Source organism: Leuciscus leuciscus, assembly GCF_965113295.1.
Source record: "Leuciscus leuciscus genome assembly, chromosome: 22".
Taxonomy (NCBI): domain Eukaryota; kingdom Metazoa; phylum Chordata; class Actinopteri; order Cypriniformes; family Leuciscidae; genus Leuciscus; species Leuciscus leuciscus.
Window position 1 is genome coordinate 16407754 of NC_138746.1, and position 19512 is coordinate 16427265.

At 36.6% G+C, this 19512-nt stretch overlaps 1 protein-coding gene across 2 annotated transcripts in view; it reads left to right on the forward strand.

Moving 5' to 3' along the window:
• The first annotated feature begins 469 nt into the window (after positions 1-469).
• The window catches only part of myofl (myoferlin like), a 31395-nt gene continuing 12352 nt past the window's right edge, over positions 470-19512 (forward strand). Inside the window, exons 1-27 of one of the 2 annotated variants that reach the window (XM_082154904.1) lie at positions 470-641; positions 1234-1289; positions 1400-1491; positions 5737-5845; positions 5961-6060; positions 8094-8266; positions 8351-8479; positions 8874-8936; positions 9247-9297; positions 9451-9481; positions 9645-9760; positions 9950-10076; positions 10171-10274; positions 10366-10434; positions 10569-10612; positions 10908-10990; positions 11195-11233; positions 11512-11636; positions 11910-12023; positions 12169-12346; positions 12452-12576; positions 12669-12778; positions 13584-13776; positions 13951-14106; positions 15991-16122; positions 16238-16401; positions 18557-18671. In XM_082154904.1, coding sequence (XP_082011030.1) covers positions 554-641; positions 1234-1289; positions 1400-1491; positions 5737-5845; positions 5961-6060; positions 8094-8266; positions 8351-8479; positions 8874-8936; positions 9247-9297; positions 9451-9481; positions 9645-9760; positions 9950-10076; positions 10171-10274; positions 10366-10434; positions 10569-10612; positions 10908-10990; positions 11195-11233; positions 11512-11636; positions 11910-12023; positions 12169-12346; positions 12452-12576; positions 12669-12778; positions 13584-13776; positions 13951-14106; positions 15991-16122; positions 16238-16401; positions 18557-18671 — 2886 coding nt within the window. In that variant the 5' untranslated portion in view covers positions 470-553. The remainder of the gene's footprint in view (positions 642-1233; positions 1290-1399; positions 1492-5736; positions 5846-5960; positions 6061-8093; positions 8267-8350; positions 8480-8873; positions 8937-9246; positions 9298-9450; positions 9482-9644; positions 9761-9949; positions 10077-10170; positions 10275-10365; positions 10435-10568; positions 10613-10907; positions 10991-11194; positions 11234-11511; positions 11637-11909; positions 12024-12168; positions 12347-12451; positions 12577-12668; positions 12779-13583; positions 13777-13950; positions 14107-15990; positions 16123-16237; positions 16402-18556; positions 18672-19512) is intronic. The other variant, XM_082154905.1, reaches the window with a different exon arrangement.

Consider the following 19512-nt stretch of genomic DNA (forward strand, 5'->3'; position numbering starts at 1 on the left):
TTAATATAGATGTAAATAAATGCCACCACGTGGTGGAGCTTGAGCACAGGTAAGTTTTTTATTTTTATTATTAGGCTAGCCTATTTGTTGTGTGTAAATATAGCCTATATGATATAGACAAAAGACCATACACAAAATGATTCGGCACAGTATATGAACTGTTGTTTACATTTCGCTCTTGTGGATCTGGATCATTGTTCGGGTCTGCTAAAATCATTTTTTCCAGTTGGGGTTCTCACCCCGAGATCTACCAGATAGGCTACCTTGACTTTGACCTACCATATTCAGTATAGCTCCTCAATGCAAACAAGCTTATATATTAATTCTAACGAGCCAAATAAAATTATAGTGAAATGTGTGTTTTAACGTTCAATAGGCTATAAAGGAAAAAAGTTCTCAGAGGTTCCTGTTACTCGACTACAGACTCATGGTCCCTCCTCTCATTCAGAGTTTCTCATCTCTCTTACTGGTGCTTCCTGATGGTCAGTGTTTCTGCGTGAAGTATATGAGGTCGATGTCTTCTGTGCAACCGTAATTCACAACATTTGGCAAAATGTTGAAGGTGGTTGTTGAATCCGCCAAAGGAATTCCTAAAAAGACATTTGGAATTCCAGATCCTATAGCAACTATCCTCTTTAAGGGTAAGTCTTCCCGGGATTTTTTCCCCTCTCAAGAGGTTCATTTTATTCCCCTCTCAAGAGGTTAATTTTATTTTACTGAGGCCTATTTATTAAATACTATATTTAAAATGTAAACTTAATCATAGTTTACTGAGTAGGCTAACTGACAAGTTGAGCAGATGAAGTCGATGCATTTTTACAAATATTTACAATATGAGGTTTTCTAAAGCGATTTAACATTTTAAAGTAGTTTTTCATGTGTGTTATGTTTGTTTACATGTAAAAGAACAGCACATTTCCTTATAAGGGATTGGAATGACCCATCGTTTGGGAAAACGTGTCCCTCCCTACACTGCAAAATGGGGAAATGTGCAGTTGTTATTTCAACCTAAAATATCTTTTAGGTGACCCTTACAAATGACTTTCAATTGAGCAAACCTAATGTGTATTACTGCATAAAGCACATTTTTCATTGTAATCCTATTAAAAATAATAAAAAATATATATAAATATGATGATGTTCTGAGTAACTGTGGGGATGTTATATTAATATTATAACTAATGTAGTTTAGATGTTCATACATTTTTATTTATTTATTTATTATTATTTCAGGTGAAAAAAAGAAAACAAAAGCCATTGACAAACAATTAGATCCTGTGTGGAATGAGGTCAGTACAAGTCATTTTCTTTCTATCTTTTTGTTGTTGTTGGACACTTATGTCATTTAAATCAATGCATCTTAAATGTGGATAATCGAGACCTGATTTTGCGATTTCAGATCATTGAGTTTGATTTGAAAGGTTCCCCATTGGATTCCTCGTCATTCATTGATGTGGTTGTGAAAGACTACGAAACCATTGGAAAAGACAAGTATGTGTGCATCCACCATTGATTTATGCATGAGCCTTTTTGAATTCTAATAAGTCATAATATGGCATGTGTGGTGAAAGAAAAGATCATTGCTTTACATTAGGTGGTATTTTACATTTTACATTACAGTTGGGCGTGCTTGCTACCCTGCATATCATTTCACACATGCGCAGTACTGTATGGGTATACTGTATATGACTGTAGTTGAAATCACTGCAGTGTAAATTATAAACCTAAGGGAGTCTTCTAAGAGAAAGAGGAAAGGGTGCTTTTGTAAAGGCTCTGTGAATAAACACATATAGGAGCATTGGTAATGTGTTTGCGAGATTAGTTAGTGCAGAGCTAGACATGAAAACCTTTAAAACCTCACTGCCACACCTAACAACCTTGTCTAAACTTGCAGTGTTATGCAGGCGAGAGACTCCAGGCAGTTAAAGTAGCACTTTAGATGATTCCTTTAAAAAGTTTCCTTTGTTAGATACACATGTAGTCAAACCTATAGCTCGGCCTTTAACTAGTGAACATTTGGTTTGGTTCAGAAGGCAGTTTTTCTTCCATGTGGCACGTTTTACTGTGCAAAATCTGCCACGATAATGAACTTTCCATGAGTCATGCATCTGACTTCTCCATGGCACTCCCCCCCATTCCCCCCACCCCTAGTTTGCAGAGTCTCATACACGTCTCATACGCATCACACTTGCTGGAGTTTGTATTCTTTGTTGCCACTGGCTTGAGAGTAACCTAGCAACAAATTTGGAAAAAAAGTAAACTTGTGAAAACTTGTAGTTGCCAGACTATACTGAATCACCAATGTATTTACAGGCATTTAAGAGTGATGAAATATGCTTTTTAAAATCACGATTGCCTTTATCCCTATTTGGACATTTAAAATACCTTTTTTAGGGGAATTCATTTGGAGGAATCATATCTTAATCATAGTTTATGACTCATAGGTAAATCATGTGCATTTCCAATCTCTTTTGGACTTATTCTCTGGGCCTGCGTCAAGTCCGTTTATGAAGACCGCAGTGCTTGACAAAGGAAATGCCAGCAGATATTTTTGGCATGAAAGAGCAAAAGAAAATAGAAAAAGTTTACTGAATATTTACAGAAAGAGTTTAAATATTCCAGAATTTTGTTCCAGAACAGACAAGCTAATGCAGGCAGCTTTCTGAAGTATTTTTAATTTTAAAAAAAGCCAGTGATAACAGTCATCAAATGATCTCTGACAGGGCGATCAGGACCCTAACGCAAAGTAGGCCTATGTTTTATTTTGTGATTATGTCAGATGACTGTACATATTCCATGTATTACACAACATGCAGGTTAATATCCATGTGATGTTGAGTCTTGTCCACATGGTGAATGTATCAGCTGCGATGGTGCTGTGCAAACAGGATGCGCCTGTTACTAATGTGTTGTGTTGTGTTGTAAACTATTTATATTACACTCTTACTCACTTAACATTATGTGTGTCTTCACTGAAGTTGTGTTCTCGTGCATCCCCCATCTGAAGTTGTATTATCCTCTCTGCCTGGCACACAAGTCCCTGGCCTAGTGTAATAGCTTCCAGATGTTTTCTCTGCAGTGCTTTCCAGAATTATATATAATCTTTTGGATCTCCTGTAAAGCAATCAGGAGTTAAAGGGGACATGGAAAACGTAGACATACTTAAAAGTTTACGGCACAATTCATTAGACATCACAATCACATTAAAAATGAAATGCCTCTCACAACAAAACAGCAAAATTGTATTTACACTAACATTCAAAAGTTGACTTTAGGTTGGATTTTTTTTTTCTAAAACAAATACTTTTATTCATTAAGGATGCATTAAAGTCCCACTGTAGTCAATAATATTAAAACGAATCTTTGATCACCAAAATTACATATTTACTTTTTTTTTCCTGTGAAAAAAAATCTTCATGCCTTAAAGGACAAGTTCGGAATTTTACACTTTAAGCCCTGTTTTCAGATCGTTTCTGATGAAATAGAACTGTTAAGATTGAAATTTGGACAAATGCTGCTGGCCCGAGAATTTTCGGTTTCTGTGGTAGCTGCCGTCTTTTTAGGTCAAACCGTTCTTGTCTGTCAGTCATATAATGCAGGTCTATGGTCACTGTCTCAAAACACAAGCACAGAGTCCAAATTAAAACAATTCCCTATCGTCCAAATTAAACAATTCCCCATCGTAAGTACACATTGATGGCCCAAGACACGAAACGAGCGGTTTGTGTGAGAAAATGAACAGTATTTATATCGTTTTTACCTCTTGAACACAGCTGCGTCCAAGTGATCTGAGAGCGCGGGCGGGTATAGATATATACACTAGATGTCGCATTGGCTACGGTTTCACAGTACCATCGACCTGCATTATATGACTGACAGACAAGAACGGTTTGACCTAAAAATATAAAAATTGAAACTACCACTCACTACCTGATCCACTCGCTCAACTTTACTGTGGTAAACGCTGCACAATGTCAAGTCGAAATACTGGTTTAATTCAGCCATATATGTTTGAACCAGAAACTGATTAAAAAGTGGAAGAGTGAATTATAATAGGCTTGTCTACAAGTCGATGTATCAAAATGGTAATGCGTTTTATGTATCGCTTTTTACAATGTCGGACACATAACAGTAATTAATATTAGCCTTTTGCTTGACTGTTATTAAACAGCTAATAATGTGTTGCTAATGTTACACAAAGCATGTTCCTTTTCGCCATCACTGAGTCAGACAGCTGCCTTGTAAAAATCAGCATCCTTAGAAACTCTTTGAACAACTTTAAACTTTTTTGTACTCGATTTTTCATATTTTTGAGACTGTCTTTGGTTCACTGCAGTTTTAAAGAAAAAATACTTAGCAATGATGAGTTAAGCATTTGAACATGCTTTGTCTTAAAGCATATTAGTAGACATAAACAAAATAAAAACTTGATTTTCACCACAGGGGGTCTTTAAATTAATTGAAAGTCACAGTAAAGACATTTATTATTTTACAAAAGATTTCTATTCCAAATAAATTCTGTTGAAGGAAACTGAAAAAAATGTTGCTCTGTTTCCACAAAAACATCAAGCAGCACAACCTTTTGAAACTTTGATAATAATGAGAAACGTTACGTGAGCACCAAATCAGCATGTTAGAATGATTTCTGAAAGATCTTGCGACACCGAAGACTGAAGTATGCATGAACAATGAAAATTCTGTTTTGCCAGCACAGAAATACATTACATTTTCAAATATTCAAATTCAAAAGAGTTGTTTTGAGTTGTAACAATATTTCACAATATTAATGTTTTTACTGTATTTTTATTAAATAAATGCAGCCTTGGTGAGCATAAAATACTTATTTGTAAAGCATTAAAAAACTATGAACTTTTGAACGGTAGTGAATGTATTTTTATTGATAAAAGAAGTAAATTCTTTTTCATGAGTTCACACGTACACGAAATCAGATGTAGTAATTTATGCGTATTTGGCGTGCTGTCTGGGAGAGGGCTCAGAGCTCGAAATTTGGCCCGAACCCAGAGTACTCCCCCTTTTACTGGGATAGAAACCAGCTAAGAGTGAAGTGATGGGGTGGTGGAGGGATGCTGTGAAACTGTCATAGTACAGAGGTGAGGGAAGGCTATATTTATACCGGCTTCCTCTTGTGCTGATTGGTTGATTACCTGAACGTGCTCCTCCCGAACTTTGTTACAGGAAACTTCATTTAATAAAAATCTAATAATAATGTTTAGTCAAAGACAAAAATAAAGTTTTGAATTCTTCTTGAAGGAATTTTAGATTCAGACATGTTTTCTAAATGTTGTGGAATAAGTATAATACTGATGACTTTCCTTCATGTTGAAATGTGGTGGTTGAGCCCAAGATAAGTCCTGTTGCTGTGTCATCCTGATTCACCAGCCATTGCAAAACTACAAATGGTCTCTTTCAGGTGTCTTTGTGAACTTTTTCTCAGAGAGTTTTGTCTGAACCTCTCCAGGATGAGAAAAGTTGAAGTGAAACCGAATAATGCAATATACATTTCCAAAATCTCATCAGAGTTTCCCCCCTATTTTTGATTTTAAGTAGTGAAACAATGTCAAAGGAACTGTGTTTGAAGTGGAAGTTTTCATAATGTAATTATATACTCGATATACAACAGTACCAACAAAAGCACAGAGTTGCATAAACACTTTCCAATTTGTGTAAAAATGAAGTTTTCTTCCCTGTTTAGTATTATTTTCTTCTGCTTTCTAGATTTATTGGTTCTACAAAGATCTATCTTAAAGAATTGGCTGCTGGTCAGACCAGATCTCTTCCTTCCAAGAACATTCCTCTGATTAATGAGAAGAAACAAGAAATTGGGGTAATAAAAAATTAAATAAAAATTGTACAGTATGGATCAACTAAAATAAAAATAATGATGTTTACTAACTTAAAATGACTTTTCTAACTGTATTTCTCTGCATTTACTACTTTAGGCAACTATCAGTTTAACAATTGGTTATGAGCCACCTGCAAGTACCGTCCCAAACCCAAATGATCAGAACATCGGAGATGCCCACACTGGAGATACTGCAGGTTATTTCGATTTTCTTACATCTTACTGGCCTACATAAGCTGTTCTTCTGTTTTTAACCAGTTGAGAGAGACTGCCCTACAGAGCTTCAGGAAGATTGTTGGCCTTTGTGTTTACATACAGTATGGAAATGATTGATGCAAATGAGTGACAGAAAATGGATCACCCAAAAAACAAAAAAAGGGACGCTGCCACATTCAGTCTGTGTGCCGAACAATAATAATGATTCATATCATAACCAAACTGAAAAGCTAGGTCATTCAGAAATGATTACAATATTGACGTCAAATCTGTATCAAGACATTAACATGTAACTGCCCACATTTACATATCAACACCTATACAGTATTCAGCATAAAAAAAAGATAAGAAATGTTTCACGCTCTAAGAAATGTTTCATGCTCTTATTGTTTTTTTAATGAACCAAATTATATTATATTATATTATAATGTTTCTGTAATATTAATAATTAATATTAATGTGTATTGTTTTTTATGTTATTTTTATATATTTATTTATAATTATATTAATTAATGTAGAGACAACATCAAGACAGCATATTTTAAATACTTGTTTAATGCCATCTTTTTATGAATGAAGGTCAGTATCACTGATACTAATACAGCTATTGATGTCTGGATAAAAATTACATTACATTATAGCCATTCAACATTACAGTGTAATTGAAAGCTATACTTAAAAAAAACAAACAAAAAAACATTTATTAGGCTTCAAAAAATATAACAACTTTAAATTTAAGTGAACTTCAAACAATCCTCACATAAACCCATAATATGTCATATTTTACATATACTGTTACTTATCTGTGCCCTTCCTACCTGTCTAACACATACAGAACAATGTACAGAAATTTAATAAAGTTATCAAACAGTCTGCACTGCATAAATTATAGATTAAAGATACTGGTGCGCGTCTTTCTGTGCGTTGTGTGTGTCACATAAACAGGACATTCACAGGCAGCGCGTTCTCTTTTGTCGCGCTTGAATGGTTTAAAAGCATTTGCATGAATAAGAAAGAGCTGGATCATATAATGTAAAGCTAGCCAAAGGATGAAAAAAATTTACGGATGCTACGTTAATTATGTTAAATATTTGAACGCGTTAAACTGGACAAAAATTAATCGCATGCGTTAACACGTTAACGTTGACAGCCCTAATATATATATATTGTGAAATATTATGACAATTTAAAATGACTGTTTTCTATTTAAATATATTTTAAACTGTAATTTATTCCTGTGATCAAAGCTGAATTTTCAGCATCATTACTCCAGTCTTCAGTGTCACATGATCCTTCAGAAATCATTCTAATATGATGATTTGATGCTCAAGAAACATTCATTATTATTATCAATGTTGAAAACAGTTGTGTACAATTTTTTTTCAAAATTCTTTGATGAATAGAAAGTTCAAAAGAACAGCATTTATTTAAAATAGAATATTTTCTAACATTATAAATGTCTTTACTGTAACTTTTGATCAGTTTAACTCATCCTTGATGAATAAAAGTATTGATTTATTTTATTTATTTCCCCCAAAAATAAAATTACAATTCTTACTGACCCCAAACTTTTGAACGGTAGTGTTTAATGTTACAAAAGCTTTAGATTTGAACTTTCTATTCATCAAAGAATTTTGAAAAAAAAATTTACACAACTGTTTTCAACATTTATAATAATAATGAATGTTTCTTGAGCATCAAATCATCATATTAGAATGATTTCTGAAGGATCATCATGTGACACTGAAGACTGGAGTAATGACGCTGAAAATTCAGCTTTGATCACAGGAATAAATTACACTTTACTGTATATTCACATAGAAAACAGCTGTTTTAAATTGGAATAATATTTCACAATTTTGTGAACAACAATGTTTTTGTTTGTATTTTTAATCAAATAAATGCAGCCTTGGTGAGCAGAAGATACTTCTTTTAAAAACATAAAAAATCTTACTGACCCCAAACTTTTGAACGGTAGTGTATATATATATATCTCTGTTGGCTTTGCTTTTAGTTGGTGAAGAGGAGAAAGGTGTTGATAGTGATGAAGATGTAGGTGATGTGACCGAGCCAGGGGCACCTGGAGTCTCTCCCTCTGGACAGCCTGGAAGAAAAGACTCAAAAAAGATGGTTCGTACAACTCGGAAGAGGCAAAAAGCTCTGGCCAACAAACCCCAAGATTTCCAGGTATGTGTTCTTATTACTAAATGTCATATGTGAACGGTCGGTGAGCTTTTAGGGCTTTAATCCATTAACATTGTTTTCACTTAGATTCGTATTCGAGTAATTGAGGGTCGACAGTTACCTGGCAATAACATAAAGCCAGTCACCAAAGTAAGTGTATGCGGACAGACACACAGAACAAGGATTCGAAGAGGAAACAATCCGTTCTTTGATGAGGTATTTTGCTTTTCATCATTTGCCCATCTGACTTCCTGTTAAAATAATACATATTGCCTTGTTTTTGGTCACTAGATTGTTTTTCCTAGACTAGAGAGAAACCTTTCTCTCTCTGGACTGCTTCATGACTTTAGTCTGCTCCACTTCACTCTGCACTGCACCTGTTTTGGCTAAAAACCTGCTGGCCCACTTTCTTCCTTTTGTCCTGATATTTCTGTCTATCTCACACTTGCCTCAGTGAGTCTACAATCTATTAATTTCACAATTCACACAAATGATCAGTTGAGGCTTCTTTAACCAAAAGTGGTTTCTTTTCGCATTGCATGGCTAGTGAGATTTACTTTTTGTCCACTGTGTTGTGAATTTGATTTAATTTGCACGGCTGTTTCCGCAGATTTTCTTCTACAATGTCAACATGCTGCCTTCTGAGTTTTTTGATGAGAGCATCATGATCCGGGTAAGATGGGTCTTGATATGGTCCTGGCACAACACAATCCCCAAAAGAAGACATGTTCCTTGAGTAGCATTCTACTATGCCTAATGGTAAAATCTAAGGACTCTGATTGGTTGAAAACAATGTTGTTTCTGGATCAACTCAGGATGAGGATCCAGGAACATGTCTTCTTGTGCAAATCACATTAAATAAATATATGTATTTTAATATCATTTTATATTTGCTGCTGAGAGAGTTTGCACTTCATTTCATAGATTATGGTTGCAGCTTTTTTATTGTATGTCTAATATATATATTTCTCTCTTAAATCTAGGTGTATAATGCCTACTCCCTGAGAGCAGATAGTCTTATGGGGGAGTTTAAGGTACGCTTTCATATAATCCACAAAATCCTAATGTCATTTGAATATATTTACCATGTGTTCATGGCTTGGTTAGAATCCTAATATCTAATTCATAGCAAGCATTTGTGAAGAGTACTTTGATGTTCTAAACTCTTTCAAACACTGTTTTAACAGCTGGATGTTGGCTATGTCTACGATGAGCCTGGTATGTGAAGAGTTTGGCTGTTGGATTATAAACTGTTATATTGTGCTATGCAACACAATGCAAATTTGTGTAATGGTTAAACATTTTAAGCATTGTCACATCATTACATATTCATATTTGTGTAATGTTTTTTCTTTGATAATCTGTGGTGTGTCCCTGTCAGGCCATGCAATTATGAGGAAGTGGCTGCTGCTAAGTGACCCAGATGACTCCATTTCTGGAGCCAAAGGATACCTGAAAGTCAGCATGTTCATAGTTGGCACCGGAGACGAGCTTCCGGTAAGTTCCTAAGTACATGTCACTCTGAAAGTTTAAAAGAATTGTCAGGCATTTTCAGGAACAGTTCACTCTGTTTTACAACTGGCAGTTTCACCATTTAGAATTGAATTCATTTGTCAGAGCCAAGAGTCTGACATATAGTACAGTTGCACCTTAGGCGATCTGAGTTTGAGTTAACTTGTTGGTCAGGTGGAAAAACGAGAAGCCAATGAGGAACAGGATGACATTGAAAGTAACTTGCTGCTGCCAGCTGGAGTTGCTTTACGATGGGCTACGCTGAGTCTGAAAATCTACCGAGCTGAGGACATGCCACAGAGTAATCATGACAGCAACACACCACTGCAATTCTATATACTGCCAGTTCTATTCTCATTGTCAGTAACATGATACTTTTTTCACATCATGTTCAGTGGATGACGCATTTGCCCAGACAGTAAAGCACTTATTTGGCGGAACAGAAGAAAAGAAAAATTTGGTGGATCCTTTTCTAGAAGTCAATTTTGCTGGCAAAAAGGTAAAAACTAAAAAGAATCAATGTTTATTGTAGAAGAATTGGTGTGATTGGTAAAGGATTGTGATGACTTGCTTCTTTTTTTTCTTTTAAGGTATGTACAAAGATTGTAGAGAAGAATGCCAATCCAGAATGGAATCAGCTGATTCACCTGCAGGTTAAGGTAAGAAGGGTGATAACCTGGTACTTTGTTAATAGTTTAATACAAATTATTATAGGTTAATATAAAATTCAAGCAATTCAATTGTGACTATTTCCATGCAAAAATGACTACATCTCTTTGATCTTTCCTTTTAGTTCCCATCAATGTGTGAACGTATCAAGCTCACTGCCTTTGACTGGTAAGTTCTTTGACTGGTAGTTGACATGTAGTTGCAAAATTACTTATAGTTAGTAGAATGTCTAAAGTGGACAATCGAAATGAAGTGTTACCCAATGTAAACGTTTTGAACAGTAGTGTATAATATTCATAAATATATGTTGGTGCTGTGACCTACCAGTCGGCTAACATGCACACTGTAATGAGCAGGTAATTACAATCAGTAATGTGTCAAATCCCAATCCTGCTGTCCCCTGCTTAAATCTTTTCCTGTCCTCTCTCTTCAAAATACAATTTTTTCATATCCTATTTGAAAGGGATCGGCTGTCAAGGAACGATGTTATTGGGACCACCTACCTTAATCTGACTAAAATAGCTTCATCTGGGGGGGAAATTGAGGGTACAGTAAGATTCTTTATTTGTGTCTTATGAGGTGCAGGAATGAATTAATATAGATTTCACTGTAGAATGTTAATGAAGTGTCAGTAATTTTTCTTTTACACTGCAAACTTTATTTTAAAATAGCAAAACTTTCGGAAAAAAGTTTACCATTGAATATATATGCAAAATATGCATCCTGTCTAAAACTCAATTTCTTCAACAGAATCCCACTCAGAAAATGGACAGCCTCCTTCCTTTAATGGTATTGTGAATGTTATAAATTTTGATATTATAATTTTTTTTTTTTTTTGTATTCTTTTTTATGTTAAAATACTTAAAAAGTAAAAGAATCCAATTTAATGTTTAACATTTGACATGTGATGTGAATTTGATGTCAGTTTTTTGCGAATTTTTTAACCTTTAATCTATTTGCTTTATGATATCAATTAAAAAATCTACATTTCTGTGTTTTTTAAGTTTCAGTTGTCTTGTGTTGATTTATTAGTCATCTCGAAGCATCTCTAACCCATTATTTTTCAGTAGACACCACAGAAGCTGAGGTTGGCTTTCTTCCAGCTTTTGGGCCTTGTTATATTAACCTTTATGGAAGTCCAAGAGAATTTACTGGCCTACCTGACCCATATGAGGATCTGAATTACGGCAAGGTGAGTGTTGTAAAGAAAAATGCTGTGCTGGGGTATTGGTGAGAGCTACGATATAGAACATAATAAATAAAGGCCAAACCCAGCAACAATCTTAGAAGGAAAACATCTCTGCAACACCTTGACTTTGAAGATAATATTGTTATGCACTGTTTGCTCTGCATAAAAAATGAGCAAACAGTACATGCCGCCATTCTACATTCACACCCTCAGTTATTATGTTGCACAATCTGTGGTAATTTGTCAGAGCTGTTATTCTAGGTCTATGTGTTTTAGGGTGAAGGGGTCGCCTATCGGGGAAGGGTTCTGATCGAGCTTTCCACTCAACTGGATGACAAAACTGACAAGAAAATTGAAGACATTTCAAACGACGAGATTTTGGTGACACAGGTAACAGCAAGCATTTTCCACTCTGTTGAATCCTGGAAAAAATATTCATCTAAAACTAGGGAATTTCGATTAATATGATATCACAATCATTATTTTTTGCAGAATAGAATTCCAAATTCTTGTTTTATGTACTTTTACTGTGCAGAAGTACCAGAGGAGAAGGAAGTATTCCTTATGTGCCGTGTTCCACAGTGCCTGTATGCTTCAAGAACCTGGAGAACCTATTCAGTTTGAGGTCAGCATCGGAAACTATGGAAATATACTGGACTCTACATGCAAACCTCTGGCCTCCACTACTCAGTATAGCTGTGCAGTTTTTGATGGTGAGTTTCTCATAATGCCAGGAGCCATAACAGATACAAATAGTCCAAACATGAAACCCTGAGACCTGCATTATTTTGATAATAATTTTTGTGTTTTTCCCACAGGAAATCACTATTATTACTTGCCCTGGGCTGATTCTAAGCCAGTTGTTATCCTCACATCTTTCTGGGAGGACATAAGTCATCGTTTGGATGCGGTGAACATCATTCTCTACATTTCTGACCGACTGGTATGATTTTAATGCATCTTTATGCCGTGCAGCGATTTAGCAAACAGATAAATGATTCAGAGCAATAACATATTTTTTATGCCTTTCTTTAGCAATCTAACATCATCTCTCTGAAGACGGCCATAATGGCCAAAGTGTCTGACTCTCGCCTAGCTGAGAATTGGCTGAAACTTATCACCCAACTCATCGATGACCTTTCCAGGTATATCCCGGGGGGTAAACTTTCTTATCTCCCTCTTTTATTATTACTTTTACAATTGCCCTTGGAGCAAGTACTGTTGTCTCAACAACAACAAAAAATTACTAAATGTTTGTTGAAAAGGATAAAAAAAAAAAAATAATTATGTTGTCAATTTTAATGAAGACCAGATGAAACAGAGGCAATGTGATATTTATTTAAAAATTAAAGGATTAGTTCACTGAAGAATTAAAATGTCCTGATAATTTAATCACCCCCACGTCATCCAAGATGTTCATGTCTTTCTGTCCTCAGTCGAAAATAAATTAAGGTTTTTGTGGAAAATATTTCCAGGATTTTTCTCCATATATATAGTGGGCTTCAATGGGGTACAATGGTTTGAAGGTCCAAATTGCAGTTTCAATGCAGCTTCAAAGGGCTCTACACGATCCCAGCCGAGGAATAAGGGTCTTATCTAGCGAAATGATCTGTCATTTTCTAAAAAAATATATAATATAAATACTTTTTAACCACATATGCTCATCTTGCACTAGCACTGTGATGCGTCATGCATTACGCAATCACGTAGTTCAAAAACTATATGCCAAGAATGCCATATGCCACTAAAGTAAAATGTACTAAAATGTATAAATATGACAAAAAACCGGACTAAATTAAAAGAACTATGAACAAAACAAAACATTTTGTAAAAATGAACAGCGCCTTGTGACTAACTTTATTTGCCAAGTGATGCCTACCATGTCAGACATGTGATTAACTTAATGCTGAACCTGATGACATGTGATTAACTTGACGCTGTTGCAATTAGTTACCAGGTACCAGATTTGGAGGGTAAGCCGAATCTGACAGCGCTTGATATTCAGATCAAGAATCTGCGTGATAAAACCATGGCCAGTGTCAAAGAGGCGGCCATTCGCATGAGGGAGGAGGCTGTTGATGTTAGAGCTACAATGGCTGATATAGAGGACTGGCTGGAGCGACTACAGCAGATCACAGAGGAGGTTTGACACTGCCTCATTAGACACTAATCTAATTCTACTGACGGCTTTTTAGAGTTTGTAAGCAGAAGATAATGTTGTATATCCATGTGCAAATCATGAAAATAATATTATAGTCAAATGTACATAATCACTAGCCCTTGAACATTAACATGTATGTTTAAATACACAACACAGCCTCAAAACAGCATGCCTGATGTCATCATATGGATGCTGAGAGGAGAGAAGCGTGTGGCCTATGCCCGCATCCCAGCCAATGAGGTGCTCTACTCCACCCAAAGCGAGCAAGCTGTCGGCAAGTACTGCGGCAGGACGCAAACCATCTTCATGAAGGTACAGTAGAAAGGATCATATTGGAACTGGAATTTTGATTTGTGGCACATCATAAGGGTACACAGGATACACAGAAGTCCCGGTTCGGTACGTACCTTGGTTTTGGGGTCACGGTTCGATACAAGTTCGGTACATTTACATGAATCGCCTGTTACTTGTACTGTATTCGCCTAACATACTGGGCCCTATCTTGCACCCAGCGCAATAATAATTCGTTACATTTATATAGCGCTTTTTCTGAGACCTCAAAGCGCTTTACATACTGTAGATGGGGGAATCTCCTCAACCACCACCAATGTGCAGCATCCACTTGGATGATGCGACGGCAGCCATATTGCGCCAGAACGCCCACCACACACCAGCTTACTGGTGGAGAGGAGACAGTGATGAAGCCAATCAGTATATGAGGATGATTAGGAGGCCATGATGGACAGAGGCCAAGGGGCAAATTTGGCCAGGATGCCGGGGTTACACCCCTACTCTTTTTCGAAGGACATCCTGGGATTTTTAATGACCACAGAGAGTCAGGACCTCGGTTTAACGTCTCATCCGAAGGACAATAGACTTTGTACACTGACGCATGTATCATTCCTATTTTGCACCCGACGCACAGCAGACTTTTCCCTCCACAGACATACGCCGGTAAATTAGGGAATGAACTTGTGCTCCTGGGGCGGTTCAGCGAAAAGAGGAGGCGTGTTCCTGCGCAAACGTTCCCTGGTGCTATTTTGCAGTTCCAGAAAACAATTCCGCCACAGACCAGGAAAAACCTAGTCTAGAGTCAGTGGCGCGTTCAGATGCTATTTTAGGGGCGGATGCTTGGCCATAATGTAGCGTGTGCACAACGCGCATACACTTTGCTTCTCTCATCTACACACAGACGCAGCAGTTGCCATTTTTGCAAACCATACATAATTACAAGGAAAAATACTCCACATGAGGGAAATCATTGTGGTGTCCATGAAGATGTGAAAAAATAGGCATAAATCTAGCTTACACATTTACCAAAATTATTATACGCCTGTTTAACCGAAGCTAATTTGGGTGGGTTTCTCCCATCCCCATACAATGTCACTTTTCTGTCTTTTACGGCCCTGACGAGAACGTCGGTCTCCTCGGCTGTGAACCGCTCCTGGCGTGCGCCTGGCAAATCCGCCGTTATAATTGCAAACCGCCATGGAACAAACGCGCCTGCTCTTAAAGGGAATGTGAGATGATGCTCTGATTGGTTTATTTCACGTTACGCCCAAACCACATCTATGAGTAATGTAGCTACTTCAGTCCAACCCATTTTAGATTTTAGATTCATTTTAGATTCAAGAGTCATTTATTCCGCCGGTATAATCGCAACAGCGACGGAGATCCGCTCACGAAGTTACTTGCGTTTCGCGTTTGATACTTGCGTTTCAGATCGTTAAAATAGGGCCCACGGTGTGTATATATATATATGTGTGTATAATATGCTGTGTGTATATATATATATATATATATATATATATATAATTTCATTTAATAATATTGTATATTATAATAATAATTGTTAAATATTAATTATATATATATAATATATATTAATTAAAAATATTTTTTTATGAATTATTATTAAGTATAATATGAAAGTATAATAATTATAGAACATTTTAATAATAATGTACTGTAAGAATAAATGTGTAGCTATGTCTTTGACAACATTGTTGTGAATTTTAACTTATTTGTAATTATAAGCTTAAAAACCCTTGAACATACTGGGAAAGAAAATATAACTTGTAAATTTTGATTGAATCAAGAGAGTAGTGTGTAACACATAGCAGTTAACGCATATGCAGGAAATGCCAGTTTGATTCCAGCTCACATTTCCCAATCCGGTTCTTCCATTGTTTTTAGTACCCAATGGACAAAAACAAAGGTCTCAAGATCCCTGTGCAGCTGCGTGTGAACATGTGGTTGGGTCTGTCTGCACATGAGAAGAAGTTCAATAGCTTCGCAGAGGGCACATTCAGTGTGTATGCAGAGATGGTTAGTAAAAGTGGACAATGAAGTAAAACATATATACAGTCATATTGAAATATCTGTGTTGTGTGGAACTTCCCTTAGCAACACTAAATGGTCCCTCTCTGTTCTCCTGTGTTAGTATGAGAACCAGGCTCAAGTTTTTGGGAAGTGGGGGACCACAGGTCTAGTTGGCCGGCACAAGTTTTCAGATGTGACGGGAAAGGTGAAACTGAAGCAAGAACGTTTCATGCCGCCCCGGAGCTGGGAGTGGGAAGGAGACTGGTCCATTGACCCTGAGCGTAGGTGAGCTGATGATAACTGCAAAATATACAATGCGATATTTAAAGGCATATTTTGAATATGATTATTTATGTTGGTATGATTAGTGTGATTATTGATTTTTATTTTATTTTTTTACAAACATTTAGCTTAAAGCTACACTGCAACAAGTATTGGTCCGTGTTCATTCATTTTTCGATTTAAAATTGAAAGTAGAAAATTACAAAACGGCTGAGGTCTGCGTACAGCTAAATAAAACCAGTGGGGTGCCAAAGAAGTTGGCTGATTGGTAATGTGGGTGCAGATGCGAGATAACCTACATTCATATTTCTGAAATAATCAGCTAATATTTTTCTGGCAATTAGGTTGTCGAACACATGCCTATAGAGAAGAAAACCCTTTAGGCCCTGCCCAGTGCGATTTGTGTCAAAGCATTCCTTAGTCCGGTTGTTGGATGAGAGAGAGATTATTTGTAACAGACATTTTAAGAATCAGTCTAGCAGTGGAGGACTATTGTTCTGTTGCACGAAACTGTGGAAGAACTAAAGTGGCACGGGTTGATCTTTGGTTGACCAATCAGCGGAAAGGGGCGTTTCATGCCCGTCCCATGTGGAAATCGAATATTCAAGCCATTTATCCTTTTGCAGAAACCCTGAACCACAACCGCAAAATTACGTCAATAAAGTCGTTGCATTTCGTAAATAAAGTCAAAATTGAGAGAATACAGTCTTACGTAGAAGTCTTCTGTGGAAGTATGTGCCACATAAAGTTTGGACCAGGATTGTTGTACCTCCTCTGGTGGAGTCTTTGTGTTTGTCTAATAGGCAACGCCATCTGGGTCGAGAACACTTAATAGTAACTGTACTGTCTCCCTCTTCACCGTAAATCCTTTCTGGATGCATTTTAAGTGCATCATTCTGTATCCAACCATTTAGCCGGATCCCATGATTTCCTCAGATATAAAGCTGGCTACCTTCATCCAGTCTGAAAAGTGTTTTCACCTGTAAAGTCTATTCCGGCACAGTATATTTTGTAACGTCCTAAGACAAAAGGTAATGCCATGTTAAAAGATTAGCACCTGTAGAATTTCCTTTTGTTGAAAGCCCAGATAAAAGTAAAAAGCTACTATTATGTTTAGTTCCTGTCTCGATACCACACACAGGAAACAGGGGTAGATCCAATCGCAGTTTAATGGGTAATCCGTAAATCATATAACCAGTCCAGGCAAGGGTCAAAAACCATATAAGCAATCCAACACGAAAAACAAAACAAGAACAGGCAAGAAAACAGACCTCCAAAGTGGTGTGACGAATAACAAGGACTCCGTGACAAACACTGAAACAAACAGGGTATATATACACACAGATACTAACAAGGTGACGGGAAACAGCTGTGTGCAATGATCAATGAGTGACAGAACAGGATGATGAGTGAAAGACACCGTGGGGGAAGAGGACCTCTAGTGGTTACCCAGGGAACACAAACCAGACACTGTGACAGTTCCATGTCCGAGGCAGTTCAACTTCACAAGCGCATCAAAAAAAGAACTTCTACGGAAGACTGTATTCTCGTAATTTTGACTTTATTCTCAAAATATTACGACTTTATTTTGTAATGTTTCAACTTTAATCTCAAAATATTTTGACTTTAATCTCTAAATATTTCAACTTTATTCTCGAAATATTTCGACTTTATTCTCGAAATATTTGAACTTTATTTTCGAAATGCTACGACTTTATTCTCGTAGTTTTAGAAAAATAAATGTTACGGATTTTTGTTTTTATGTTGCGGTTGGCTTCCGTAAATGCATACTTGCTGAATAAACCTTTTTTTTTTCTTCACAAAAACAAAAAATGTACTGACCCCAGACTTTTGAACGGTAATTTGTGTTATTAGTAAAGTGGGTTAGCTGTTCTGAAAAGCACACAATCAGAGCAAACTGTGGTAGCATACAGGCGTAGTTGGCCCTGCTGAAACATAAACATGGTCTCTCTGCCAAGCTCTCTCTGCTCTATATTTATATTGTCAGCTCATTTTTCATTCCCCAGGGCCTCTTATACTGACCCCACTCCCTACCGGTACTGTCATGGCCCTGGCTTAGTGTTTGTTTGACTGTTTTGTGTGTGTTGAAATAAACGTGTCGCTAAAGCCCCGCCTGTGTGTTATGGGCTTGACTCAGTCTGCTTACAGAGGCTGACGCAGGGCACTCTGAATTCACTGATGAGGTATACCGAAACGAATCCCGCTTCCCTGGTGGAGAATGGAAACCTGCCGCTGAACCTTTCACTGATGTGGTGAGAGAAGAAGCACTGCACAGTGAAGAAGATAGAGCAACATTCAATGTCACATTCAGCATGTTCACATTTGAGTTGTAAATATGAATTTCGAATATAGTTTGGAAATTTTAAGCAATGTACCTTTTCCCGACGTCCTGTGGACACATAGAAAGTTCACAACTACAATTCCACTCCTTTAGATCACTAGGTGTTAACACTATGGATGGTGTAGTGTTTTAAATCAGTAATTCACCCAGAAATAAAAATTCTGTCATTATTGACTCATTCTCATGTTTCACATCCAATTTATGATTTTCTTGCTTCTGTGGAACACAAAAAGGTTGTTTTTGGTCACCCTTTTTAATTTAATATAATTGAATGACTGGGACTGCAAGCTCAAAAATGTCAGAAAAAGCAAGATAAATGTATCATAAAACGTTTTTCTATACAACCATATGCCTAATGATAGCTTTGTATGATGAGCATCTGCTTAAGTTGGTAAGTTCATAAGATAAGCAGTGATGTATAATTCATGAATGAATGCTACATTTTAGTCAGATATTTTCAATGAATCAGTTGATCCAATTAGAATAATCCGGTTTTCAAGTTCAATTCACTTACTCAATGATCCGTTTGCAGCAGTTCTCGAGTTAACAGCTCACTGAGTGGAAGATTATTCTGTGAATTATATGTAAATTTCAGTTTGTTCATCACACCAAGCTATTGTGCTGCATTGCTTCCGAAGACAATTTTTATTATACTTTTATGGTCTTAGTGTATTTGAATTGATTCAAAATGTCAAGAAAGTTATGTATTCATGTTTGGAGAAACATGAGGGTGTGTTAACGAGGATAAAATG